Source organism: Ciconia boyciana, chromosome 15, assembly GCF_034638445.1.
Source record: "Ciconia boyciana chromosome 15, ASM3463844v1, whole genome shotgun sequence".
Taxonomy (NCBI): domain Eukaryota; kingdom Metazoa; phylum Chordata; class Aves; order Ciconiiformes; family Ciconiidae; genus Ciconia; species Ciconia boyciana.
The window spans coordinates 9,177,117-9,204,933 of NC_132948.1; the positions used below are offsets into that span (position 1 = coordinate 9,177,117).

Consider the following 27,817-nt stretch of genomic DNA (forward strand, 5'->3'; position numbering starts at 1 on the left):
ATGCTGCCACAGCAGTTCACAGGGTACCATGGTACCCGCTCTGTCCAGTCTCTTCTCTAGAACAAGCAGCGGTGCCCAGAGAACAGTGCCCAGAAACTAGGTTTTGCTGCTGATACTCAGCCTTGTTTACAAAGCCAACGTATCTGAAACGACGTGTAGATAATTTCTTTTCTTCAATTACAGCCAATACAGCGAATTAATCCTTTTTAGGGCTGCAGTGAGAAGACGCAGTAGCAGCTCATACAAGACCACATTGGGGATGGACACACACACACACATGTGCGCTCACCCCTTGGAAGAGCAATTTTTTCAGACAAACACCTACTCGCATCTGGCACAGAAACAGCTCATGTGAGAGTGACAACTCCTGCCATAAGAGTCTGGATCACGCTGCAGGGCTAAGCTAGAACTACACCTGGTGCTTCAGAAAGCCAAGGCAGCAAGGGATCAAACAAGGACCAGCGGTACTGCCAGGAGTCCCTCAGCCTGAGGTCGTACAGCACTGCACCACCCCACTGGAAGGCAAGGCAGCCAGCCTCCCCAGCAAGTTCATCACACATCTGGTCTTGGGATGTCCTCAGCCTCTGTAGTACAAGCAAGGACCTCCTGGAAGCACTTCCCAGGCACCTCCGGCTCCAGCTCACATCTGGTGGGCGGTGAACGCTGGGCAGCTGGCACTAGACAGCAGTGATAAGAGCACAACACAAATTGCTCTGATTTCTGTAATCACACACTTCCTCTCTACCCACTCCCTTTTCTTAAAGCTTCCAGGCTGCTTCCTGCTCACGCATAGCACAGTAGCTTCTGATCTTGCAGCAAGGCACCCTGAAGCTGATAAGCTTCGTAAAAAGTATCACCAAATCTTAGTTTCACATTTGATCTTTCCTCAAGTTAGTGACTCCAGCACACTCATAGATTAATCACTTCTGTATCAATACATCCTGTCTGGACAGCGGCAGAGAACGGCAGCTGCTCACAGCAAAGGAAGTGGCAAGTTTCCATTGCCACAACCTCATCCTCTTTAATATAAATGACTCCTAAATGCAAATGCCCAGCACCAGAGCTCATTCTTCTCTGGCTTTTAGTTCTCTTAGCTTTCAGGATACCCAAGAATACTCCTGTGAAAACACTTTTCAAAACTGTACTTTATTTATACCCAACATTACAACAACAAAAAAACCCAAACACCTCCCACACAACATGAAAAGCTACAGTCACTACCACCATGATTATTGCTCCTCTCAAAACCAGTCAGAAAGTGTTCGTGCAAAAGCTTCCAGTGCAAGTAAACCTGTAATAAACTTCTGTAAAATCCAAAGGGCTCAAGTCAGAGCCCAGTCCCTTGGATCATCATGCTATGTTAAGGCAATACATTTTTGAGGCTTTTTTTTGCCCCACTCCACTCCCTTCTTCTGCTGTCCAGTAGGACCTGAAGGATTGCTGGCCTGGGACAGCGGAGTTGCACTGCAGTGGACCCAGCAGCACACACTGGCCTTTCTACCACCCCTTCAAGTAGTTTCAAGTGCTCTGTCATTCATTAGTCATCATTAGCTTTCCTACACAAGATTGAATTTGTCTGGTGGTCACACACCAGCCTTGGCATTGCAGAGCCTCCATAGCAAGTGGCACCTCACTCACGTCCCTGTGGCAGTTGTGACTTCCCCTGGCTCCAGTCTGCCTGGGGGGAACCGAGCCGAGTCCCTTGTGCCGTGTCTCACCGAGCTACTGGTCCTGTCCCCACCCCGTGAGAATCCAACTGCTTCATTAACCCACCGACAGAAAAAGTCTTACTGCAAAACAAAACTCTATGGCTCCAGTACAGTCTGTTAGTAGAGGACACGTTTCTACCACAACCTGATTTTTAAAGTACCCTGTATCTGTTACCAGTCACAATCCCACTGTACTCATCAGTAGCTTCTTTTCCAACCCCTTCTGTAGTTGTGCGTTACTGACACTGCACACCTAATGCTGTCATCCTTTACCAGCGTCCACATGATCCACATCTCGGTTGGGTTTAGTTTGTGCACAATCATCAGCTCTTTGTACAAGCACGGATCAAAAGGATTGAAAGGTCTCTGGATCCCAAAAGTCTTAAAGCCAGCATGGTTCTTTGGGGTCACTGCCATCTTTGCCAGACACATTCCCACAAAGACATCATCTATTGGGAAGAGCTCCATGTCCTCTGCAGTGCTCTGGAGGCGGCGTACTGTCTCTCTAGACATCACATACCCCCCTCCACCCGCATAGAGAGGATAGAAGGGGGCTCTGTACATGGACTCTGGAATAAAGTATTTAACCTTGGTGTTCCTGATGGGCCGGGCATTGGCAATCACATCCCCAACAAAGAGATCCTGTTCAGGGTCCAGTTCTTGAAGGAACTCAACAATGTTATAGGTGTTGACAAAGACATCATCGTCGCCCTTAAGCACAAACCTGGCATGCAGGCAGTCCTCCATGAACCAGCGGAGGAAATGCAGCTCCTTGAGGGTCAAGTTGAAGAAGTTGTCAATGAAATCCCACTGCAAGATGTCATCAAACTCCTGGCTCTCGTAAGCCAGCAGCTGGTGCAGGGGCTGTACCTGGATTTTGGCCTCAGAGCGCCCTAGAAGGAACACCAGCTTGATGCGCTTGCCACCAATGGAGACCTCCTTCCCCCACGTGTTCCTGATCGCCACTCGCCGATCTACGTTGATCGGGGAAGACTTGATCACTAGCAAGAGGAATGTCTCTTTGCTACACCTGGAAGGCTTCAGCAGGACCGAGAAGTTCCGGCAGTGCTTGTATGTTAAGAAGACACGGTGAAGCTCTGGGAGGGCGAGAGAAAAATTGCCAAGGGTCAAGTCTGGCAGACACTTGCTGGGTTCAGCATTGTCCGGAACCAAAGACTTCGGGTTGTGATTCGCTACATCCACTTTCTGGTCCGCTGACGACGCTGCCAACTTTGCCTCTTTCTTCATGTACAAAAAACACACCAGCAGCGTGATGGAAAAGACGTAAAGTGCGAGGTTTTTAATCCTGGGATACATGGCAACCTCCGGTGCAGAACCCAGGCCCTGCACAGTCACAGAAAGGCAAACCGTTCATGAGTTAGACCCGCATACTCACACTTTCCATTTGCCCTCGCAGCACTCCCACGCCCGCAGTCACGCAGGGACGGAGCGCACGACCCATCCCGGGGAGCCGCCGGGACGGGTCTCGGCGTTTCCCCTCACGTTGTTTCGTGGGTCTCACCCAGAGCAGGTGCTGCCGGCGAGGACGGGGCCGCTGTTCCAGGCGCGGCGGCCGCTCGCCCTCGGGAGGGCTCGGGAGCCCGCGGGGAGCTGCACCGCTCCCGGCCCGGGGAGAGCCCGCCCGGCCCCGGGCGCGCAGTCCGGGCTCGGAGCCCGGCGCTCCGCGGCGCGGCACGGCGCGGCACGGCGCGGCACGGCGCGGCCCGGCACGGCACGGCGCAACCCCCCCTCTCCCCGGTCTGCAGAGCCGCCGCCGCCGAGACTCACCGAAGCCGCCGCCGCTCCGCGCCGCCGCCACGCGCCGCCCGGGGAGCCCGGCCCCGCCCGCCCCGCCCCGCCCGGCCCCGCCCGCGGGCGCAGCCCCGCACCGCAGACGAGCCCCGCACGCAGCACACCCCACGCTGCACGCCCTGCACGCCGCAGACGAGCACCGCACATTGCACAGCCCACCCTGCAAACCCCACACGAGCACCGCACGCTGCCCACCCCACGCTGCACGCCCCACGCTGCACGCCCTGTGCACCCCACACCAGCCCCTGCATGCTGCAGCTCCTGCAGAAGCTCAGCAGCCCCAGGCAATCACGAGCCCTGCGGTATCTCCCAGCTCTGGCGATTCAGCTGAACCAGAATCCACGCGGCGTCCCTGTGGGTTTTATTTCCCACTCACTTTTTTGCTAAGGACACATTACTGCATCTTCCCCGCTGCCACGGCCATGCTCTCCCGGCTCTGGGTACCGGCTGCCGAGGGCCACCGAAGCAGCTGCATCTGGAATTGAACGGTCAGTGGCACCAGCTGGAGCCCTCCACCCTCCTCCAATTCAGTGGAGTCTTTGTTTTTTCTTTTTCCTGTGGAAAGAAGTAAATCTGTCACTATCTTTACAGAGTAAATCACCCTAAAGGCAGCAGTGTGCAGCGGGGAAATGCCCACCACGTTAATACTGACTTCCGGGCCTTGAGGGAAAACCTATTTGAATATGGCTTTGGGTAAGAAGGCCAAAAAGCATCTTTAAGCAGGCAATTGATCTGCATGCAACTTTGCTTTTTGTTGTTAAACTCCTGTATAATTCCTAGGAAAAAAGAACGATGCAGAAATAAATCATTTCAAGAATCCTGGGAAATCAAGTGTGGGGTAAAATGAGACCTACGTGAGACTACTTCTGAAGACATCCTTCAATGTCTGGGCAAACTGTTTGCTCAAGACAAAGCTTGCTGCCTTTCCTCTTTGAGCCTTCTGGAAGGGATCCCAATTCCTCTGAGAGGACTTATTATTTGTGTGCATTGCCGACTGAGGGATGCAAATCAGCCTCAGCTCCCGGCTGTGAGAGTGCCGGTCCCTACGCAGCCTCGCTGGACGCACGGCTGCAGTGGAGCGAGGGCTGGGAACCATCCAGCCTCCACCTGCACAGGCATAAGGGGACACCAAATTAAGCACGCGTCTCTGATCTCTCTGGGTTTCCGGCATCAGTCGGTGGCTTTCTGTGCACCCAACACCGTCTCTGGCCTCACACCCCCTGCAGAAAGGGTTCATTCTCGCTCAAGCTGAAGGGAAGACCTCCTGCATGCACGCTGACCACAGGCACTGGGGTGGAAACGAAGTAAAAAAGCTCATTTGTTTGACAGCAGCTCCCTGCTTCAGCAGCAGTCTGAGTATGTATTGCAAATGCATCTCCTTGTGGAGAACAATAATTCAAGGAGGTTTTTTTCTTCTTTTCAGGTAGCTGGGAAGCTGGTCAGGCTTCCTCGAGTGCAGACACGGCCTAGGGCTGCAGGGCTCTGAGATCCTCCCCAAAGACGGGGACCTCGCCATGGGTGACAGGGCATGGAAAAGCATCCCAGAGCTCTTGGGAAGGGGGTTAACTGCTCTCTTAAATTAACGACTAAATCTGATGCCGGAGCTGGGACATGAGGCTCCTTTGGTAGCTCCAAGCAGTGCTGTGGAGGCCTGGCCTGCTCCATGCTCTCCTCGACCCATGAACAGCTTTTCAGCGTCACCCTGCCACCCCTTCCCTCCCCCACTTCCTCCTGCTCTTGCATTACCCCACCGATGTGCTGGCACTGCTATTTTTGTAGTCAAAACAAGATTGCTGGAAAAATAACCTGCAAAAGGTAGGGTGAGGTTTGTCTCCAGCAGTTTAAGCAATGCTGCTGGCTGAGCAGACTGTGAGGCAGGGCGGCAGGGGACACCCATCAGGGGTCAGGATGGTCTCTTCATGGTTGACAGCAGACCAGGGTCTGTTCCCAGCCCCGCCGTGGGCTGGCTGGGGCACCTGGGGCTCTGTGCATCTCATCTCTAAACCAGAAAGAACAATAATCCCCTCTACAAAGTGCTGTGAGATGCGAGTTGGAAACGATGAGGACCTGATTATGCATCCCAGACAGCACTCCCCCCAGCTGCCCGCACCAGCCCGCGCCACCGGCCACATTTGGCAGCCGACACAGTGGGCAGCACATCTCTCACCCAAAAATCTGCTTTGCCCTTCTCCCCTGGCACACAGAGTTGGTAGGTGTGTGTCGCTCCCAGGACAGCTGGCAGCCCACCCTCGGTGCTTGTTCAGACACTGATTCAACAAGGTGTCCGGGTGTGTGTCTCCACGCCCCCGCAGTCAATGGATGTATTCACAGCCCGACGCTCAGGATGTGTGCCCTGCTGGGCAGAGCTGGCGGGGTGGAGGGGACCTGCGGCTGCCTCCCAGCCAGGCACTGCTGGTGTTTGCTCTCGCACACGCCACCCTCTGCCCAGCCAGCTCCAGTCTCCATCACCTTTGGCAGACGCTGTGGTTTTCCGGCTGGCCTGACTCTCTGTCTCTGCTTTTGGTTTTTTGCTCTTGTCTTTGCCTTTTTTCCTGTCCTGCGGAGAGAGACGTTTCCATAGTTAGACTGTGTTGAAATTCACTGCCCACATTCAGTCCTGTGACAGCCATCACCATCTGAGTTGTGTCACCAGGATTTAAAGGGCAAAGGAAAGGGGTGAGGGGAAGCAGGAGCACAGTGGTGGGGCTGCCTGGAGAAGAGAATCCAGGAAATAGAAAGTGTCGGTACAGCCGGTGCGTGTTGCCGTGCTGAGAGAGAGAGAGCATCAGAGGAAGCACGAGTGGTTGCTTTCACATTCTCAGATGGAAAAAATAAACTCATCTATTTTCTTAATCTTGGCCTATAAAAAGTAGCAGTACTCATTGCTAATATCAACATTAAGTAACAATACCAGCAGTGATGGATGGTGCTTAGGCAGGATTATTTCAACCCCATTTTATGGAGAGGAGAACTGAGGGATGGATGGGACGCATGCCTGGGCCAGCTGCAGGGCAGGATGTGCTGAACCCCAGCCTGCAGCACTGCCTGTCCCTGGCAGCCCTGCCTCACTGCCCTGCCCCAGGACACACTGCTTACCTTCTCCTCCAGACTTGGTGGCTGCAGAGGCTGCTCAGTGATCCGGATCCCAAAGTCACACACAGTTGCCACCAGGTCCTCAGTGGCCAGCAGGGTCTCCAGGGTCACCCTCCTGGTGCCCAGGGTCCTCCGAATGGGAGGGTCGCTGCGGAGTTCACATGGCTTCTCCTTCTTCTTTTTCTGCTTGTCCCTGGGCACAGGAACCTGCAGGGCACCAGCACGGGGACAAGCCTCAGCAGAGGGTTGGGGTCGCTTTATCAGACAGCAAGCAACCCCAACCAGCTCCTTGCCCACCACTGCATCCAGACCAAGATGTGTGTAAAACCACTGCTGCCTTCCTCCGACAGCAAGGGGCACTTTGGCAAGAGGTCTGGGATGGAGGGGAGATTCTCTGACACATGAAACTGGCCCAGGAGAAGGGCCCTCGTTCCCCCATCACTATTTTTGCAGCTCGGATGGTGTTTAGACATTGTTCTCTCCCAGCATCCTACCTTGGTACCATCCTTCTGCAGCCCCTGTCTTGCCTTCCCCTTTGTGACTGCATTTTCTTCTGGATCAGCATTGACAGGCCATGAGACCACCTGCCCGGAGAGAGGAGCTGGTGCTGCAGGGGCTGGGACACCCAAGGACCCTGGTCTGGGGTCACCACCATCCCGGGCTGCCTCCCAGAGGGAACACAATACCACTGCTGGGCCTCCCAGCAGCTCTTTCCCCTTTCATCCAGCTCTGCCACACACTCACCTTCTCCTCCATGACTGAGACGATTGTTCCGGACGCCAGGTAGGACTTCAGCCCCACTAAGTCCTTGGCAGTATGCTCCTTCCTGTAGCTGCAGTCGATGGTGTCTGCCCAGGGCTTGCCGGGGGTGACAAACACCTTTGCTGTGCAGGGACACAAAAAAGCTCTGAGGAGAGACCTCTCCTTCCCGAGGACAGGAAGGACTCCTGGGACATGAGCAATGCGAATTCATTATCCACCAGTCTCAGTAACAGCCCAGCTGCAGCTTGACACTGCAAGGGATGTCCCGATGCCACCACATGCCAGGAAGAGCCATAAACCTGCCCTGAGCGGTGGGGCAGGGGATTTATAATTCCTCATTACCAGAGTGGGCCTTGGGCTCTTCCATGGCTGCAGGTTCCTGCTGGCCCTTCGTTTCCCTCATGTCCCAAGCAGAGCTGTCCACATCCAGGGTGGCCACCATGGGACGTTGATGGATTTTTGTTACCTGGAACAGAGAGGGATCTCTTGGCAGGACGTGCCTGGTTGTGTTTGCATCAGGACCAGGGGGCAGAGCTGCCTCCAAAATCCCATTCCCCAGCCCACCCCATCATGGGAAGAAGGGGCACCAGCACCAGGGAAGGGCTCTGCTGCAGTCAGCAGGCAGGGGGCTGTGAACGCACTCCCACGTGCAGAGCAAGCGCTGGGCTCCCCAAGAAGGACAGGGAATGTGGCCAGCAGGGACCTGTCCTGCCAGATGTGGCCATGCATGAATTCTGTCCCCAGTACTGCTGCTGCCCACACCAGGTCCATTATGAACGGTCTCACTCTGCAGCCTGGAGGTGAAGTCCCCCTTGCTGTGACCTGCCACTGCCTGTTGCTTTCAGGAGCTCGGTTAAGCACAAACCTCAGCACTGCTACCGTCCTCGATCTCCTCTCCCTCTGCAAACTCGTACATCACACAGTAGCTGTAGGCGATCACTGGAGCCTCAGAGCCAACCTCCAGCTGCTGCTGAGCACTGGGATCAGGGACTCCCTTGATTTCCCCAATGCTCACAACCACTTGTGCTTCGCTCCTGACCAGCTCTAAAAGGAAGACAATCCTGCTGTGAAGCTGCAGCGTGCTCCTTCCAGAGCGAGGAAGGTACAGAGCAAGCGGAAGCCTCCAGGACGCCGTGTCCCAGCAGCTGGCATCCCTTCCTGCCACCCTGTGCTAATGCTGTGACAAGCCACTGCCACATGGGGTCACTCCAAAGCCACGCAAACATCTCCTGCCTTGGTTGCTTTGACTCCCTGGTTAACATTTTAGACTCCAAAGAGCACATCCAGCGCATAAACTCATTGAGTAGGGGCCATCAAGAGGGGCTTCCCCCCCCCGGGTGTCCCCAGGCCCCTGCCCTCGTCCCAGTCGGGGATGTGCCACGCTGCAGAGGTGGCACTGCTCCGTGCTGGCAGCGCAGCACGCGTGTGGGCATCTTCCCTAGTGAAGATGTTCCTCTTTCAGCAGCTTGAGAGGGAAATGCACTGTCTGAAACCAGACGGTGTCTAGAAAGCAAAGATGGGGACAGGCTGTGACAGCGAGGCAGTGCTAGGATTAGGTTGTTCCTGCAATCTTTGGACCTGACTAAGGCTAAAATTACCTCAATTGTAATTACACTGCTGCAGTGTCCTCTGCCTATCTCCCCACTTGTACTGGTGGGGTAAAAAGGCACAGAGAACGATCTCTGTTTGAGGAGAGGCAAGAAGGAGGTCAATACTGGTTCCAGAGTTTGCCCTGAGGACTCCTAGCTCAACCACGATGAAATCACCTCCTGAATCACAGGGTCAGCACGGCCAGATTCAAAGGCAAAGGCTCACCTGGCTGCCTCGCCAAACCATGGAACTGGTGCCTCTCATCATGCCCTATCTGGATGTCATCAAGGATGGAGAGCTTGGGCAGGCTGTCCACGAGGAATCCTCTGTAAGTGGGAATGAGAGCCAGCGGGTTCCCTTGGAGCACCAGGACACGGAGCTTCTGCAGACTGGACAGTTGAGAGACCAGCCCCAGCAGATCCGTGAAGTTGTTAAAGCTCAGGTCAAGGGAGACAAGATTTGGCCTAAGGAGAGAACTCAGAGAAGAAAGTTAGGCAAAAAGCATCCATCTGAGGATAGAGAGCTACTGCCCTGAGTCAAAAAAAGAAACAAAAATTGTGTTTCCCCCGCACAAATTGGGTCAAACTGGGGAATCCAATGGCTCAGTCTCAAAAGGCCAATTCCAAATTCCTGAGCCATATGGTCCATTGCCAGTCTGCTCCACAACTCAAAACCACGTTCTTCTAGCATCCATTAACCATCCCACTGCATCATTTGGTGATGCAGCCTAAGATTTAGATCATTCCCAGGGCAGACTCCCAGCAGGGGCTTTGGGAAGGGCATGGTAAAAGGAAGCTGCCCAGGGACACGGGAACTGCAGTGGGCAGGGTATCAAGGCAGTTCCCCAGGTGATGTCCCCATTCTACACCTTGGCCACAGATCCAGAGAAGGATTAGTGTGTCCAGAGAAAGGCAACGAAGCTGGTGAAGGGTCTAGAGCAGAAGTCTTATGAGGAGCGGCTGAGGGAACTGGGGTTGTTCAGCCTGGAGAAAAGGAGGCTGAGGGGAGACCTTATCGCTCTCTACAACTCCCTGAAAGGAGGGTGTAGAGAGGTGGGGTCGGTCTCTTCTCCCAGGTAACAAGTGATAGGACAAGAGGAAATGGCCTCAAGTTGCGCCAGGGGAGGTTTAGACTGGATATTAGGAAATTTTACTTCACTGAAAGGGTTGTCAAGCACTGGAACAGGCTGCCCAGGCAAGTGGTTGAGTCGCCATCCCTGGAGGTATTTAAAAGACGTTTGGATGAGGTGCTCAGGGACATGGTGTAGTGGTGGACTTGGTAGTGTTAGGTTTACGGTTGGACTCGATGATCTTAAAGGTCTTTTCCAACCTATACGATTCTGTGATTCTGTGATCAAGACACCCTCTAAGCATGAGACAGCGAACAGAGACAGAGCGCTCTGCACAGGTGTTGGACACAGAGCAAAGAAACAACTCTGCTGAAGGGCTGTAATTTCTTAGCATGGGCCACCTTGATGGCTTGAGGTCATCTGTTCACATCTGCCCACCTCCCTTTCAGGAGCCCACGTTCAGCCTGTGGCATTACCAGAAGTCCGCAGTGAGGTACTTGTCCTGCGAAGGGCCGCACAGCCTGTTGTGTCCCAGCCCCAAGTGCTGCAGCTCCGGAGGAGGCTGAGCACACAGGTCCCGCAGATCAGCCACAGCGTTGCAGCAGAGCTCCAGGACCTGGCCGGGACGCAGGGAACAACAAACACCCTTTGCAATGAGCCATTGCTAGCACTCCTTTGAGCTGCTCAGCTTGTGCTGCATTCCCAGGTGGGACCTCCTTCCCCATCCTGCCATTGCAAGGCACTGCTCGCTCACCTTCAGTGTCCGGGGCAGGTTGGCCGAGGTTATCCTGCTGATCTGGTTGGTGCTGAGGATGAGCTCCTCCAGCTGCTGTAACTGCAACAGACCCTTGTCAACCTCCTCCACCTGCAAAGAGATAGGTTTGGCCAACGTGCCCTCGAGCCACCTCGTGGCCAAGGTGACATGGACGTGTAGTGGTGATCCACGTGACATATGTGTAACACAGATCAGTGCAACACGCTGGGTGGGGGAGCCAGCAGCTCTACCCCAGCTGCAATAGTGGTATCGGGGAAGACCCCCTTTTCCCAGGATGTTTTCCCTCCCAGCAGGAAGACGTGGTTTCCTGGCCTGGAGATGGGTAGCTTTACGGGCACCAGCAGCTGCACTTACTGCCTTGCCAACGATCCGCAGGGACCTGAGGACATGGAAGACGCAGGAACCACGGACGAGCTTGGGTGCCAGCACGGCCATTTCCCGCAGGTGCTGGTCCTGGGGGCTGCAGTCCGGTGGCAAGGCCCAGGGGCTGTGTCGGTCACTCAGCAGCCCCATCAGCGCCTCAGGGCTCTCCTCGCCCAGCGGCATGGCCTCCTCCTGCCCGGCTGGGTCTGCCCCCGGCCCCGGCTGGCCTCCGCAGGGGCTCGTACGTGCATCGAAGCGGGACTTATTCTGCAGAGAGGGAAAGGGAAGAGGCAGCGACAGCCCTGCAGACCACAGACACCCTGCCACATCCCACGGCTGCGCCCCGCTGGCCTCCTACCCAGCTGCCAAGGCCGCAGGGGAAGTCCTGCAGACACAGGCGCCGCAGGTGCTCCCAAAAAGCAGCCGAGACGCTGCAGTGGCCGGGCGCTGCCATCCAGCCCCAGCCCGGCAGGGAATTGCCTGGCTCGGCGGCACGCGTCCCCGTCGCTAGGAGATGGCGGGGACCCAGATGCCCTGGGGACCGACGCGGATGCCCTGGGGACTGCGGAGCGAGCCTGGGACAGTGCCGAATTCCTCAGGCTGGGAATAAATCTCTGGCTTTTCCGGATCTCCCCCAGGGCTCCGGGGGCTGCTCTCCACCAGGGAAAGAGCGGGCAGCCTTGTGCAGTGTTTGCAGGGTGCAGTGTCAGCCCTGTCCCCTGGCCAAGGACCTGTGGCATGGCATTTGCCTTTTCACTTATCTACATCCTGAGTGTCACTCAAGTTTCGGGGAGGAAGCAGTCAGGTTCTCAGTTAGCTGTAAAAGTGCCGCTCTTCACTCACGTGGAGGCCGCCGCCGCTGCCACAACAGCGCAAGGCCATCGGAAAACAAAGTTCACAGCTAAAAATACCAGCTCCTACACTTGGAAAAAGTAGATGAGCCCCAGGAACAAAAGCCACAGCTCCGTCTTGGGTCAGATTCAGGTCCTCGCGCTCTGAGGTTTATTTGCTTTTTCCAGCAATAGGTGTTGAGGCAATGGCTACAAATTCCATTTTAGGGAGCCTACAGAGCAGCCTGTGTCAGCAAAATTTCACCAAATGAATTGCAGATGCTCTGCGGCATCTGGCAGTTACGTGGTGGAAAGCTGAACTTCCACTCGGGTTGGGTTTTACAGGACGGATGCCGATCTGCTCCCTTATCAGCTCAGCAGCTTATCACAGCTGTGTACAGATAGGAAAGGATGTGCAGAGCATGCACATGCGGAGAGATAGTGGCATGCCATGGAGTAGAATAACCAGGCAAACTGCTATCCTCAGCTCAGTCAAAAATGAAGTAAAATCTTCTAAAAATCTTTGAAAAAGCATTACTAGTGGTTGAATCATGTTTCGGGGAAAAGCCAAGCTGTAAGAATACTGCTTCTCTTATTTGTACCCCTGTTACAAGTAACTGGGCCCCATTGCCATCAGTGCTGCACAAAGAGATGTTCCCTGCTCTCGGAGGAAGACCGGCTGTGATTCCTCGACTGTCCTCCCTGGCTGTACCCATCTGGGGCAACTGGAAGGGGACTGGCAGTGCCCAATGGTCTCTTGTATGTGCAAGCTCACGCACCTTCCACACATCTTGCAACGCACCGTGGGGCACTAACCAGCTGCACCTCTCTGCTTTTTCGGTGCTTCCAAACAAGCAACTCTCCAAGATCACCCTTCTACCTGAAAGGAGCCATCTGCACCCATCATTGTCTTTGTAGGGATGTTCCTAAAGAACACCCTGCACAAAGAAACTTCTCTCCCTCCTTGTTACCACCAAATAATAATAAAAACCTCAATTAAAAAAAGTGTCTGCCAGAACTGTCCTTTTCTGGTTCTTCTCCAGTGCTGTGCTGTACTGTCTGCTGCCTCATGCCGTAGGCCATGATAACTTATTCTCTTTCTTTGCGTTATTTAGCACCTGGGAACTTAGGTCATGCAAGAAGAAACGTATCCCTGCGGGATGGCTGCATCCCTCTGCTTGGCTGCCTGGGGCTCCCTCGCAGCACGTGGCAGAACCATGTTCAGTTTGTGAATCTCCATTATTGTGGCTTCAAGCAAACAACTGAGGCTTGAAGTTACAGGGCGGTGGGACCTGAGTGCAAGATGGTACAGGGGAAATGCCTGTTCCCATTCCAATCCTTGGGAATCAGTTCAGCCTGGAGAACAGTCTTTGCACCAGTCCCACGCGCTTCAGATGAGTTCATGCGCATACCAAGCTTTTTATTTTCAGAGACAGATTATTTCATGTGGAAAAGAGAACTGATTATTTTGACACCAAGCTGTTGTTCCTTGAAAGTTTTCTGGTGGCTTGACAGATGTTCGTCTTTCAATCCATCACCACCTTTCAGGCATATCTTTTATCACAGAGGTGGGAAGCACAAGCATGTGTGTCACTTTGCGTTTTCACAAACGTATGCTCCTAGGGGTTTCCTCTGCCCTCCTTTCTGTCCCAAACTACCAGTAGTTCTGCAGGTCCTCTTGTGATCACAGCCTCATACTTGTAAATCTTAGGAACAATTTTTCTGTTTTGGCATGTATGAGAATTTCCTGCATTTAGTTACTGGAAATGGAAAATAGCCTCAGGGGAGTTAGAGAGAAGGGTGACAGAGATGGGGAGGAGGGATCCTGGACGTCCTCTGCTGGGTTACATGAGGGGGTCACACCTCGGGGACAGCGTCTTGCAGACATCCAGCCAAAGGATATATATGTTGACCTGGAGCCTGACCTGGCTTGCACACAAGCCCCTCATGGCTTTTTCACTGCCAGTGTTAGCCCACTCTTACATTGACCCTGCAGGAGAAGGTTGCTGGCTTTGGGCACCAATGATGTGCTTGCATGCTCCAACCATGTTTTTTAAAAAAAAAAACACAACAGAGTTTATGTTCTAAATCCGACATTTTGGAGAGCCCAAGGATTTAGATGGGATGTCTAAGCCAAGCATCCTCAGGTCCTGGTAAAATAGATGATAAGGGACACCATCTGTGTCAGTCTGAAACTGCATCTAGATCACAATCAGTGAAGACGCATTTGAACAAATTTTTGATGTAATCTTTCAAAAAAGAAAAAACCCCAACCTATCACCCACAAAAAAAAAAACCCATGGAGGAGCCACTGACGCAAAACTCCACGGTACTTAAATGCAGCTTGGCTGTCCACATCTACAGCACTCCAGGCAACAGGCAGCTTGAACCCCAACATCCAGCTAACTTTCGGCCAAGTCAGCTGCTCTCCAAGCCTGCCATGAAACGCCGAGCAGGTGGGTGCAACTTAACCTTGCTACACGTTGTAAGGTTGCATTGGTTGATGTTCATCGCTAGCTCAGTCACTTAACGTCTATACGCTTTAGAAATTTAGCACGCTGCACAAACCCAGGAAGTTTTGCAAAAATTATGTAGACGCTTGAGACTAATCATTGTATTCTTTCTTTTTTTTTTTTTCTTTCCCCTCTTCATTTGAATGCAGAGATCAACAGATTCGCAATCTTCCTCTTCTGTTCACTGGTTCCTTTGGGCTCCTTGGCACCAACAGCAACCTTAGAAGAAAGCAAATCTGCTACAGGACAGAGACAGAAGCATTTTACTACGAGAATAAAGCCCTTAGCATCAGTGATAGAAAAGCAAGCGACTACCTTGTTTAAAAACTATGTAAGTGTACTATTTTGCATTTGCTGTGTCTATGTCTGTGGAGAAATCTCTTGAATTATTATAAAACACTAGAAAGACCATCAGAAAAGAAATATTTGGGTTAGAACCTAAAATAGTGTCTTCTCTGTATTCCATACAAGAAGGAAAGCATTTATATTGCCTTACTTTAGGGCAGAGTTGGAGCAATGTCTAGGACAGCTGGGGAAAGCTTGGGCAACTTCACCTCAGCTAACTGCTAGCTGTGATCTTCCAGACTAAATGCATTGCTCTTTCTTGGTCTCCCGAGTCACATTAGGTTTGAAGCAGGCATCTTTTTGGATGAAACTGGTCAGATCACGGGAAACATGGAGAGAATTGCCTTGCTCTTTGGTCTGATCCTAGTACTAGAGCAGTCAGGAGCACTCCTGCTGAAAATCCTGCTTAGCCCATCCGTTCCTTGGAGATAGTAAAATGTGCACTGAATCTAAGCAATGTCAATATTTCAGACAAATTTCAGACACGTTCCTGGGAACGTGTTCCCAAGAGTATGTTGATAAAAATCACTGTAAACATTTCCCCTGAATTCATTCTTGAAATCAAAATAATCTCTGCTGAAACAGATGAAAATATGCTCAGGTCAAAGAATCTCTTGCATGAATAAATGTTGCCCATGTGGCAAAGAAAAAAAAAAAGACTTAGAAAAGCTGGAAACAAAGCCAAGCAGGCTATAAGATAGAAAGTACTGCACAATCATAGCCACAGATAGTGTGCGACACCTACTCAATAAAAGGAGCGTAGGTGTTAATACAGCTATTGAACAATAACAAAAAACCCCCAAGCATACACAAACTGAAAGACAGGTGTGTACGAGCCTAGACATTAAACTGTGAAGCAACTACCAGGAAAGATGTAAAACAAAAGATTAATAATTTCTCTCTCCTCTTCCTCCCCCACAGAATGTGTGTAGCTCTGTAACACCCAAAACTGCAAGCTGGCTAACTGCTGACTCCCAATCCAAAGACATGGTGAAGAAAATACCCAAATGCCCAGCTTTTGACGCAGATTGCTGCATTTTCCACATTTTTTACAACATTTTGCGAAACCTGAGAAACGATATAGAATTAATCTGTGGTAAGAATTTAACTCGATTTGTTGACGCAAATATCAATCAGCTAAATGTGCCACTGAGTGAACGAGCTGCGCTTTACACCTGCAAGAACGAGGACCTTCCGCAGATGGATCATAGCCAGGTCCAGAGGATGAAAATGGCAGATAAGAAGATGTACATCTGGTGGGTTTTACAGAAATATGAACAATTTATGCAAAATACAACAAAAATGTACTCTTCAGCAGAAATGTAATACGCCAGGATGAAAAAATAACTTTAAGATACCAGAGACTTGGCTAAACGTGACCTATCAGTAGTTATGTGATCAGTTTAATGCCAGGAACAACGTTGATAATGTACTTGCTATTCTACATATTATAACTATATAATCTAGTTTAATTTAATATTTAAAGGATGAATGTCTTAAGTTATTGATCGTATTTATTATAAAACTATTTATACTGTTTTATTTGCAACAGCACATAAAAAGGATGGACTAATGTAAGTCAGGCTGATTTAATTAACCAATCATGACATAAATAAGCAAAAAGGAAAGTGTTAATTCAGTAATTTGAATGTTATTTATATTTTTATCTTGCAATTATTTTTCAAAAGAAAAGTTCATTGTCAGTAGACTGATTTTGTACTTCTCTTTCTGCTAGTGAATTGTATTTATAAATTTATAATACATCTATTTTTATAAATTTAAGCAATTATATAGTTTATATATATTTATTCAGATTTTTAACTTTTATATTTTAATACTGAAAGGGATGAATGATATATTTGCTACTTAATAGGAGAATGGTTTTACTCTTTCTGTCATTAGATTTGGATAGAACTTGGAATTTAATTAAAATCAGATTAAATAAAACTAATATTGCTGGATTCTTGTTTTACTATGTAATTCTTTTTTACAATATTTTTTGCGCTGAAAACCTAGTGTTTTATTAAACAGCAAATTGAACTAGTTGTTTCTGGTCCTTATGTTAAAGATACTAGAAACTGCACATATCTTCCTTTCCCATCCATTTTTATTCATAGATATGAAGCAGTTTTGTTCCTTAAGTTCCTAACTGGTTTCTCGTTTGGGTGCACCAGTGGCTAAACTGTTTTCTAATCAGCCTCTGCTTCTGAAGGCTGAATTATTGTGGCTTCTACAACACAGCTCCTGAGTCCAATTTAGATTTACAAGTGTTCATGGTTCACGGCCAGCACCTGCTCTGCTGGAAACGTGCTGGATTAGCTCAGACACAACCACCGCACCGAAACGTGGCTGAGCTAATTACTGCTCCTGGACCTGGTAACAGAGCAAAGACACCCAGATGGCCTAGGAGCAATAGGACTTGTCATATACTTGTTTTTCCTTTATTTCATATCAACTCCCGATTATCCAAAAGAATGGGAAGGTTAATAATAATACAATATTTTAGTCTAAATTACCATACAAAGTTCAAGCCAGTCTAAGCATTAGAATCAGTTCCAAAATTAACATTATTTATCTACTAAAAAAAAATCAGTTCCAAGAATTAACATTATTTATCTATATTAAAAAAAAAACTATTTGACTTGAAATGCCCATTTAAAACACAAGTAAAGGATTACTCCTCTTTCTGCTGCCATCCCATGTTCCGTGATGGTGGTCCCTACCAGCACACAGCCCTGTGCAGGGCTGACTTTGCTCAAGAGTACTCAGATTGGTGCTCTGAATGTCCAGGGAATTGCAGCTGGATTGAGCACCTACATCCCAGTGACACCAGGGCTCCTTCTCTGCGAGGCTGTGAAAAGCCCAAGAAGAGCTGGAGTGAGGGATTTTGGTACCAGTTCATCTCCTCCATCCTCCTTTCAAATCTTCTCAATGCATAATACATCAGTGCCCAGCTCACCCTTCTGCTGTGGTGGTTCTTCAAGATGGTGCCATTATCGCCGATGCAGCTGTAGCTCTTCTTCCTCCTGTTGCTGGAAACTGTCCCTGTTCTGCGCAGACGCCAGGAAGAGTGGTTTCTTGACATCAACTGAGTCACTACCAGTCTCCAAAAAGCACCAGTCTGGGGGGGTCCTAGAAAAATGTTCTCATTTCCCAAGAGGAAAAGAGGGACCAAGCTCCTTGCTGGAGCCAGGGGAAGAATTCCTCCCAAATGGAACCAATTTCAGACACTCCTATGGAGATGTTACATAGCGGTGGCAGGCAGAAGGATGCGGGCAGATCCGAGACCATTACTCTGGTTTCTGATATTAACACAAGTAGCACGGCTCTCTGTTAGTGCCACGCTGGCACACCCTGAATTCAAAGAATGTTTTAATAAACCACCTCTCTGACCTGCGTGAGCTTTGTGCAAGCAGGGTGAGTCCAAAGGTGGGTATTTGCTCATGATGTCTTCTGCATCGGAAAGGCACCTGCCAGTCCTGAAAGTCTCAGTGCTAACCCCCATGAGAAGCAGAGACACACTGGTGGCTGGGGCACTCTCTCAAATGACTGTGCTTAGTTCCAGGTCTACCAATTTTTCCAAGGTCCAAAAGGTACAATTTCAACCTCATATCCTTAATTTTTAATAGAGAAAGAAGAGTGAATGGAAAAGGATCACTGACTGGGGATGTGCTTATCCCCAAGGCAGAAGCAACATCTGCTGACCTTATCAGGCAGGGGCAGCAAACCACTACAAGCAGGAAGACATTTACATCCCGAGGGCTTAGACATCACCATTTCCAATGGTTGACACAAATCACTTAAACCTTGCCGAACCGGGGGATTATACAGGGCCACTCCCTGCGGTTTCCTCTCTCATGCACATCTTTTCTTTCACCTTCTGAATATGTAAATAGCTAAATGAAAGTGTTTTCCTTGGAAAGGAAAACAGATTTCCTCAGAAGCTCAAACAAGATGTTAAAGTGAGTCAGATGGTCTGTCCCAGTTCACGTCATGGGAAGAGCAACCTGAAAAAGAAGAGAGTTGTTCTTCCCCACGGGGGCACAGAATTGTACTGCCAGCCCTGCAGACTCCGCTCACCTCAAGAGTCTGAGCCCACACACATGGGATGCATGCTTGAAGCAGGGAGACAGAAGCTTATGCAAAACTGTGGCAAGCCACTGTTCCCCTCACACGGGCTTGAAAGAGAATGGTGCTTTGCCACAAGCGTTTGGGATGCAGCAGGGCAGATAGGCTGGCTGATATCAGAACATCAAACGTCAAAGGGCTGAGGTCAGGAAGTGATGACCAACACCTCACTGAGGAGCCAGAATGAGACTGTAAGTGCATGCCTAGGTAAGCAAGACAGAAACAGCGACTGCAGATAGTCTGATGCACAGTGTGACACAACTGTATCACCGAAGCACTTCCGACATCTGCATTATGCTCATTTCTGCAAGCTCATATAGCAAACGGCCACTCATGTTGTCAGATGGAGTTTATTAAGGTTCTGTAGGCAGCCTATGGATGTGTGGCTGCTCAGGTACTGTCCTTTCGTCTATTCCGATACGGTCGGTTCCCTGCCAACCTCGGGCAGATGTAGAGGCTGCTTCTTTCAAAAGCTCTTCCCACATCTCTGAGAAGATGGGGCAGCTTCGGAAAAGGGAGGGACATTAAACAGGTTAGCATCACATATCGGACAACTTGAGCTTGGACTGCACAGGAAAGAGAAGATGTCAGAGACAACACTAGCCCTAACACAGAGGTGGTTGTGTGGCTTCCTTTGCAAGAGATTCTCAGGACCTCTGCTGCCCACACCCAAGGCAGAGTGCTCGAAAGCTCATGTTGAAGCCCAGAGATTCTCAAAAGATGACTCGAACATTCACAGAGAGAAAGGCTCAGACAAGTCACTCCCAAGAGGAGAAGGCTGCCAGCCCCAGACAGAACAGTGAGAGAACATCTGCAGATCTGTAGCCTTCCTGGTGCAGGATCATCAGGGCTCAGATAAATCCTCCTCAGCCCTGGAGGGCTGGAAGTTGGGGGATACACCTGCACCACATCCTGCATCTATGCTGTGATAATGAGGTGGTCACCAGCAAAGCTTTCTTGACAAGCAGGTCCCCATTTATCCTGATTGAAAATGAAGCTGTTGGCTTTCAAGGCCTATGGGGAATTTACAGTTGAGATGGAGGAGTCACAGATGGGCTTTGTAAGAAGTGTCAAAAGGGCAGGCAGCAGTAGGACTTAGGTGTGTGATGAGTCTAATCTTTTGTGGGTTTGTTTCCATTTTGTGATAGAAAGGCGTTGGGGTTTGTAATACACACACCTTTTTCCGAGACAGGAACATGTTAAACATCTCTCCGGATGACAACAGGGACTCTTCTGTGTTTGCACACAGCAAACTTCCCCAGTACCCAACTATTCATTGTCTGCCCACCTTCTGGTGATGAGCACACTCAGGAGGAGAAAGTCCTCAAGGATGAGAATAGGCATAGAAGAGCTCCTGAGGGTAAATACAGGTTAAAATAAATTAAAAAAAAAAAAATCTAGTGAGCATTGCTTTCCATTCTTTTACATATAAAGAGAGCCCTGAGCTGTTTGCCTATTGAATTGCCAATTCCCTTACAGCAGTGATTTTATTTAGCATAATTTCCATAGAGCAAATATAGGTTGACTTTTGGCACTGTTCAAGGATTAGCAGAATCAGCCACAAAAATAATCAGTAACTGTCTTTTGGCATATCAGCTACAGTAATACCAACCTCACTGAAATCGCCACAAAATCAGTAGTAAAGAAACAGTGTTCTCCAGCCACAGCTTCCTCCCAGAGAAGTTTGATAGCATCGTTGCAGTAACATTGGCATTTCTATGCTTGGTCGAGACCAAAGTCAGGCTGAAGTGTTGGTTTATCGCTGCTTAAATAGCACTGTTCCTCCCAGAGAGGTTTGATAGCATCGTTGCAGTAACATTGGCATTTCTATGCTTGGTCAAGAGTGAAGTCAGGCTGAAGTGTTGGTTTATTGCTGTTTAAATAGCAGTGAAGAATCACTGCCTTCCAAAAGGCAAAATGCTTTATATGAGATTAAGCTAGAGATATTAAAAAAATTAAATGCAAACAGAGTAAAAAAACTGCTATAACTTCTCCTGGAACCACAGGCCTGACTCATCAAAAGTTCTCATAAGCTATATTAAGTCAAAGCCACCAATCACAAGGATGAGATTAAGCAGCATCAACTCTCGTGCAATGATTTTAAAATAAAATCCCTCTTTTCACTCATCTATTACCTTTCACTTCAACTAGAGCCTCAGTCACCCAATGCTTCCACTACGCAAGAAAATCCAATATACAAATGAGATGACAACTGAAGAACAGAGAGCTGAAGTGTCCTACCGGGGAAAACCAAAAATTAGTCATTAAAGGCAAAGATTAAATGCTATTTGTTTCATTTTTTTAAATGGACTTAAGTACCTCAATGCCTAACACTGACATCAATTCCATGGGAATACCGTGTTATCCAATCTCAGTGCTGCTCTGTGGAGTCCACTGTCCCGGCAGTGTGTCAGCCAAAAGCCCCAAATCGAAGCCTGCAAGAAAATAAGACCATCAGGGCCCAAGGCATTGGTGCAGCCCCTACAGACTTAAGAGTTTTACCTTTCTTGGAGAAATACCAGGGCTACCTTTGAATTACTAGCCTGTTAAAAGTAGGTGCAGAAATAAACAGATGTTTGTCTGCTTAGTTCGCTAAGCTCTTTGTCTGCTTAGCTCACTCTCACCGTTATGCTTAATATAATTAACAACAATAAGGGTCTGATCACTTTAGGAACACATCAGAATGTCAATACATTTGGAAAACTATGTTATGCAAAATGTGGAAGAGCAGGCTCACTGGTTATTTAGGGTGAAGAAACATGTACACTCCGCAGACACCTGGACTTGTGGAGATGGTACTTGAGCCCACCTGTTCATTCCCAGTCTCTAACCTGCTTCAGTGAAGGGGAGCAGAGCTGACTAGACAGTAATTTTCAATTTTTGCTCATCTGGCTAACACTTACTCTGGTGAGACAGGGAACAACCCAGCACAGAGCAAATACAGCTTGGTGGCCAGTGCATGAGAAAAGGAAATCACTTGTAGGCTCCAAGTAAGCCCATCAGAGTGAGTTGATTCTTTCAGTTAAGAAGGGCCCAAGGGGCACCGAGTTTCTCAAAAGGAGGCCAAGCTTCAGAAGCTCAGCAGAGGATATAAGCCTTGCAATGGGAAAGCCAAACACACAGATGCCAAAGGGGTAACTTCAGCGTTGCTAATAGGGAAATGAGCCCTCATCGCCTTTCAGAGTTGCAAAAAGGATGGCAGGTCCTGGTCCTGGAACAATTCCACTTACCATTTCCCCACATCCAGTTAGGAAATAAAGGCATTACAACCAGTTTCTTCCAAAAAATAACCTTTATTGTTTTTGTTGTAAATATAAAAAATGCATTGCACAATTTAACAGACCTACTGAAAAGTGCTACATATCAACAGCACAACAGAAATTGTGTCATGCAACAGAACAGGAAACCTAGCCAAAGCAAGAGCACAACCTGAAGTCCTCATACCTCCAAGCTTCTTTTTTTTTTTTGCCTTTTTTCTTTTAAACAAGAATGAACTCCATTCACTTAAAACACATTTAAATACAAGGTTAGAAGAAGAAAAAGAGCAACTTATTCACTGTATTGTTAATTAAAGGCTTGCTCCTAACATTGATATCTTTTGATTCAAAACCTTATTCATGTTGGAAAAGTTCAGATACAAAAGCAGTTCACACAACGGCTAGAAAGTCCTTCTTTTATATACCTAAGATGTGTTGCTTTGTAACTGAATCAAGTTTTACGGATCAATCTACAATTCGGTACTACCACTTCTGCTCTAACACAGTAAATGAGCATGAAATCCAACCAAGAATGAAACAAAAGGAAACTTGAGGCCTTAACTGATGTTGTGGGAACAATATTGAGGCCCTATAAAAGAAAAACCCCAAAAACAAATTATCTCCTCTGAAACTCAAGTGTGTAAGTTGAGGAGGTGTAACAGGAAAGCTCCTGTTGTCTCACCTAATCAAAAAACCTCCTAAAAGTCATCAACAGTTGTCCATAGTCCTCCAAGATTGGTATGACTGAATCCCTAAAGCACCTAAACCAGGTATCATCAGCCTTTTGATTTTGGGTGTTTTTCCATGCAATAAAGGTGGAAAGGAACAAAAAAAGACAGAAAGAAAGAAAAAGGTCAAAATACTTAAGAACCCATTCTATTTTCAGCAGTATCTTCTAGTTAGCAACATCAAGGCAAGAATTATCCACTCCAGAAACAAAGAAAGTGAAATAGCTTTCAAATAATTTGTACTACAAAAGCATTATCTTACTGAATGTTTCTGCACTGAGCTTCCCTCTCCTGCTCTCCAATTGCTCTTCAGGAGTTTTGGGCTTTAAAAACAGACAAAAGAAAATTTACCTGCCCCTCTCGTCTCTATCACACATGTATACACACACACACACTCTCAAGGGAATGTAAAAAAACCCCTGAAGATACAAAGTAAAGGGATCTTATTTTCCAATGCAATTTGACAGCCCTTTGTCTTTTCAAGCCATTCCAGATTTACAGATTTAAGCATCTGCATATTTACTAGGTTTCTGTCAAACTTCTGGTATGACAGCATGTACAAGTGTGCGGATGTGCGTGTGTACATGGGAGGGGAGGATGGTAAAGTCAGCAAGAAAGACGCCATTTTTTCCATATATACACACACAATTTTTCACAACCTCAGTTTCAAAGGGACACAGTAATGCCACGCAGATAAAATCCTCTTAAAACCCAGGGAAGCCCCACTGTTGTCAATTCACTGAATTTTCCACATAGCACTGTATTAGGGGAAAGAATGTATGACGTAAGATAAATCAAATGCATACAGGATGCCAAGATCTAAGGCACAGATGGAAACATTCTATTAAGTCTCCCTTCAAGGAAGGCTTCCCGAGGGGTGTAGAAAAGCATGGAAGAACACGCCAATCAGGTCAAATGGTATTAAGAATCCTTTGGTTTCGTGCAGAGATGAGACTGTCAATATGAAGCATGCACTTGTCTCAGTTCCTACGACTCATTAATTCCTTCAATTCTAGTTTGCTCCTAGACTTTAACCACTTATTCCTCCTGCTAACAGGGAGCATCATACAAGCCTAATAACTACATCAGATAATGCACAAGTTCTCCAGAACTTGTGTTTGGGGTGGGGGCCATCTACAATACACTGATTAGTAGAATTCAAGGTCAGAAGGAGCCACTAGACAATCTCAGTTTGACTTTGTGCATATCACAGGCCATAAATATTTTATCTAGCCACTCCCTTACTGAGTGAAATATGTTGAATTTGACCAAATATGACTTGTATTCAATTATATGGGGATTCTAAAAGTTTAGCACCAATTCACTGAAGACAGACGTGCATCATCTGTAATTCTGTGTAGAGTATAGGCACCGTGTGTTTTGCTTGCTTAAGTATGCTTTGGTGACACTGAGGAAATTAGACTGCTTAAATTAGGTGAGAAAGCGTTACGAAACTTTTTTTTTTTTTTAAAGAAATATAGTATTTAGACTCCTCAATGGGTAAGACAGACAGGCAAAGGAATTCAAATATAAACCAAAGTGGAAAACTATGCAGGAATTAATACATAATGTGGTCAATCTCTTTTCAAACCAATCCTCAGTACTTCTATTGTGCAGATGTGAGACATAATACAGCTTTTTCCTCCTGTGTTTCCACATGAAGTGAAATCATCCCCCTCACAAGGTTGACTGATAAAAGAAAAGAACTCTGATTTGCAATAATAGGGTGACAAAAATACACTGAATCACTGCTTCAAAGAGCAGCCACATCATTTCTGGTAATTGCACTACGTGGGAAGTATCTTTTCACTTTTCCTTCCCTCCCTACTACACTCTTGCCTAAGTAAGCAATCTTTGATTTAAGTTTTTTCTCTTTACTATGTTAAGATTTGCAGTCTTTTAATAGTGCCATGAGCTTGTTTCTCCACCACAAGTTATTAAAGTAAGCACTCTCCCTCCAATTGTAACTAGTTCATGGTGCAATGAGCATGATGGTTTTTCCATCCACATCCAGATAAAAACGGCTAATGGACAAAATCTTTAGCAGTTCAGTCACACTACCCCTTCCTATTCCTTTAAGGTCCCTTTCAGCTTCCAATCCGGTTCAGTGAGATCTGAGATGTTAGAATTTAAGCTTAGAAGTTGTCAGACTTCCCTGGGCTTTGAAGTATGCTTGTAGTGCACTTTGCTTGTTGAGACAAAACTCTAATGTAATTGATACTAGTAATGGTAAAAATCAAGCACGATCACTGCCTGACAAGCAGGAGACAACACTGCAGGGGAGGCATTACACAATCTGTTCATCTGCAAAGTACAGCAAAAACACAACTGGGTCTGTTCTTGGACAACTGCCTACTGATTTCTTTCTAGAAAACCCGATACCTATTTTTAACATGCAAATATGCATGTAGATATCTATGCATCTCAATGAGATAGCCCAGTAAAGAAAGAACTTGAGAACGCTCCTCAGCTAATCACAGTGTTAAATGACTTTACTGGAATCAAGTTCACAATCAATGATAAAAATGCGATGATTTAAAGCACTGATTTAAAAAAGAATTTACACTTATTCAACACTTTTTATCCAGATGCATCCCAAAGAATATTGCTTAATTGATTACAACATTATGTACGAAAGACCCAGATATGGATCACCCCAGAAAATCTACTCACTATTTAATTACTATGACAACCTTTATACACTATTTTAACAAACCATTCCTTAGCTGAGGCCTGGATTTTTGTTGGTTCTGTCCCAGGGACACAGGTTTTCACATGTGCCACAAACTTCAAATGATATGTCAGAGCCGGGGCAGGGGGGAGAAAGAGCATCTCCTCATTTGTCTGCACAGCTACAGAAAGGCATGTTGGTACTTTGATCATGCCATTTTGTCTTCCCCTTCAGCTCCTTTCCCCCCCAGCAGTCACTTTCAGCCCCCAAATTCCTCAACTCACAGTACCTCTGCTCAGGGAGAGGGCCCTGGGGTTAACCTTTCATGCTTTCTTCTTGCTACAGCCTTGCTCACACATAAGTGAACTCTGCAAGGAAAGCCATTAGCTGCAAAATCTCAGTACAAAGAAGAAAGAAAAATACTCCCCGTGCTTAGTCCCACTCCCCAAGCCTATTGTTTCTTTTTAAACTTTGGCCCACCAAGTGGAGAAGACTGGGGACACCACAGAAAAAAACTACATCCCCCGAAGGAGAACCTACTGACCCCATTTAAGCATGTGCAATGCCCAAATATTTTAGCTGCTCCTCATTTTAACACTGTGATAGCCTGCTAATCACCTCCAGGCAGCCTGCTTTTGAAACTGGAAGGAAACTACTCAGGAGAGTTACAAGGAAACGTTACCCACTGTTTGCATAGCTCTTAAGAATCAGAATCAAGTAATGAGTGAAATTACAAGGGTCATAGGATCATTCCAGACTATGAGCAATCAGCCGGAATGAATATCCCAGTGCTGTCTCACGATGGACAGACTATCACCGCTGTAACGAGACTAAGTTTATCTGCAGCAGAGCACAGTACTTGCTGAGACTGTCACAGAAAAATGTTATACAGTATTTCGGGTTTTAAACATATTTTTATAAGTTTTATAATTCATGTTGAACATAACCTTCCCATACAGACCAAATTAGGTAAGTCCTTCAGGTTTTTCAGATAGAAGGCAAAAAGAACAAGCAAAAAAGACGAAGAAGCAAAGAACTGACTACAAGTCCATGTGATTTGATATAGTTTCTGAGATAACAAAAAAGCTGATTTCTTAACATTACAAACTCAACTCTTGTCTCTGAAGTGCCACTACATTTATCTACGGATGTGTTTTAATATGCGCACATTTTATGAGGAAGGCAGCTGAACTCTGCAGAGTGCAAGAAAACAGTTCACAGATTAAATGGGTATGAAATTCTATCCTAATTGCAGAATCTATGCAATCTAAAACTGCTTTCTTGCACTTACTGCACAGCCTGCTACTCACTTGCAATAGCTATATCAGGAAAAATAATAAAAATCAGCTACTTTATTTACTAAAAAATAAAGCATGTCTTGAAACTGATCATATGCCATGATACACTCATTAAAATAAAAATACACAAAAAACAGCCTGAGATTTTAATTCTAGTATTTTTGCCACGAGTTTACATCATTGACAGATTTTTCTTCTCCTTTGGTTTTTAATATGATCCTGTGTAACAATTTTCACTATTCAAGTAAAACAAATGGAACTGAATACCAGAAAACAAAATAAAAAGCACATTTTGTTTTGTGAAATCAAAAGTGTATTTCCCCTTTAAGAGAACATTCCTTGGTGTACAAGATTTACCCTTCAGAGAACTTGGTACTTGAAGGTGTTTCATAGAAATATGTTTGTTGCATATAGATGCATGCTGCATTGATGGAGATATATTGCTGCCTGCAGGACTCAAACCTGCTAAATTTACCTGAGCTTGGTGGTTTCTCACTTAACGGAGTACAGCACAGCATTGAAGAGGAATCAAAACGTTATGACAACGTTGCATCATACTTCCACATATTCTGAAGGCAGAGCCAAATGCCCTGAACAATGTCTCGCATGATGGAGAGAATTCTTTCTAAAGTGCACCAACTGAAAGGAGACTCGCCAGGCTGCTAGGCTGGCAGGTTCTCCACCCCTTGTATAAGCAACTCATTGTCTTTGGTTGTTAGGTTTCGCCAGCCATTTTGTTCATCTTGTTAACTGCCTCAGCGGCTTGCTCTGGCAGGCACGATGGATCTGACAGAATTGAGGTGGTTGTACCTAGATGCCGGAGGGTGTTCAGCACCACTATAAAAAAAGTCAGAAAAGTATCAAGAAAAGCCAT

The 27,817-nt window shown here is 47.5% G+C and overlaps 3 protein-coding genes across 13 annotated transcripts in view; all 3 read right to left on the reverse strand.

Annotated features, from left to right (window-relative positions):
- Positions 1 to 1,135: 1,135 nt before the first annotated feature.
- B3GNT4 (UDP-GlcNAc:betaGal beta-1,3-N-acetylglucosaminyltransferase 4) lies at positions 1,136 to 3,026 on the reverse strand. Its single transcript, XM_072880567.1, has one exon. It carries the CDS (start codon positions 3,024 to 3,026, stop codon positions 1,908 to 1,910), a length of 1,119 nt encoding a protein of 372 aa, XP_072736668.1. The 3' UTR covers positions 1,136 to 1,907.
- Positions 2,915 to 27,555, reverse strand: LRRC43 (leucine rich repeat containing 43). 10 transcript variants are annotated; one of them, XM_072880565.1, is made up of 17 exons: positions 27,419 to 27,435; positions 21,309 to 21,424; positions 21,125 to 21,226; positions 20,602 to 20,891; positions 20,167 to 20,343; positions 11,165 to 11,440; positions 10,790 to 10,900; positions 10,512 to 10,651; positions 9,192 to 9,430; positions 8,242 to 8,420; positions 7,719 to 7,842; positions 7,359 to 7,498; positions 7,109 to 7,198; positions 6,618 to 6,821; positions 5,991 to 6,078; positions 3,898 to 4,076; positions 2,915 to 3,053 (listed from the first exon to the last, which is right to left on the reverse strand). In XM_072880565.1, exons 5-16 carry the CDS (start codon positions 20,194 to 20,196, stop codon positions 3,916 to 3,918), a joined length of 1,782 nt encoding a protein of 593 aa, XP_072736666.1. In that variant the 5' UTR covers positions 20,197 to 20,343; positions 20,602 to 20,891; positions 21,125 to 21,226; positions 21,309 to 21,424; positions 27,419 to 27,435; the 3' UTR covers positions 2,915 to 3,053; positions 3,898 to 3,915. The 10 variants fall into 10 exon arrangements, 1 of the variants encoding a protein (XP_072736666.1); XR_012045327.1 differs by lacking the exon at positions 2,915 to 3,053 and having other exon boundaries at positions 3,943 to 4,076; positions 5,689 to 6,078; positions 20,602 to 20,862; XR_012045326.1 differs by lacking the exon at positions 2,915 to 3,053 and having other exon boundaries at positions 3,943 to 4,076; positions 5,689 to 6,078; positions 20,602 to 20,887.
- The window catches only part of MLXIP (MLX interacting protein), a 54,155-nt gene continuing 48,613 nt past the window's right edge, over positions 22,276 to 27,817 (reverse strand). For both annotated transcript variants that reach the window (XM_072880563.1, XM_072880560.1), the window contains one exon: positions 22,276 to 27,780. In XM_072880563.1, coding sequence (XP_072736664.1) covers positions 27,659 to 27,780 — 122 coding nt within the window. In that variant the 3' untranslated portion in view covers positions 22,276 to 27,658. The remainder of the gene's footprint in view (positions 27,781 to 27,817) is intronic.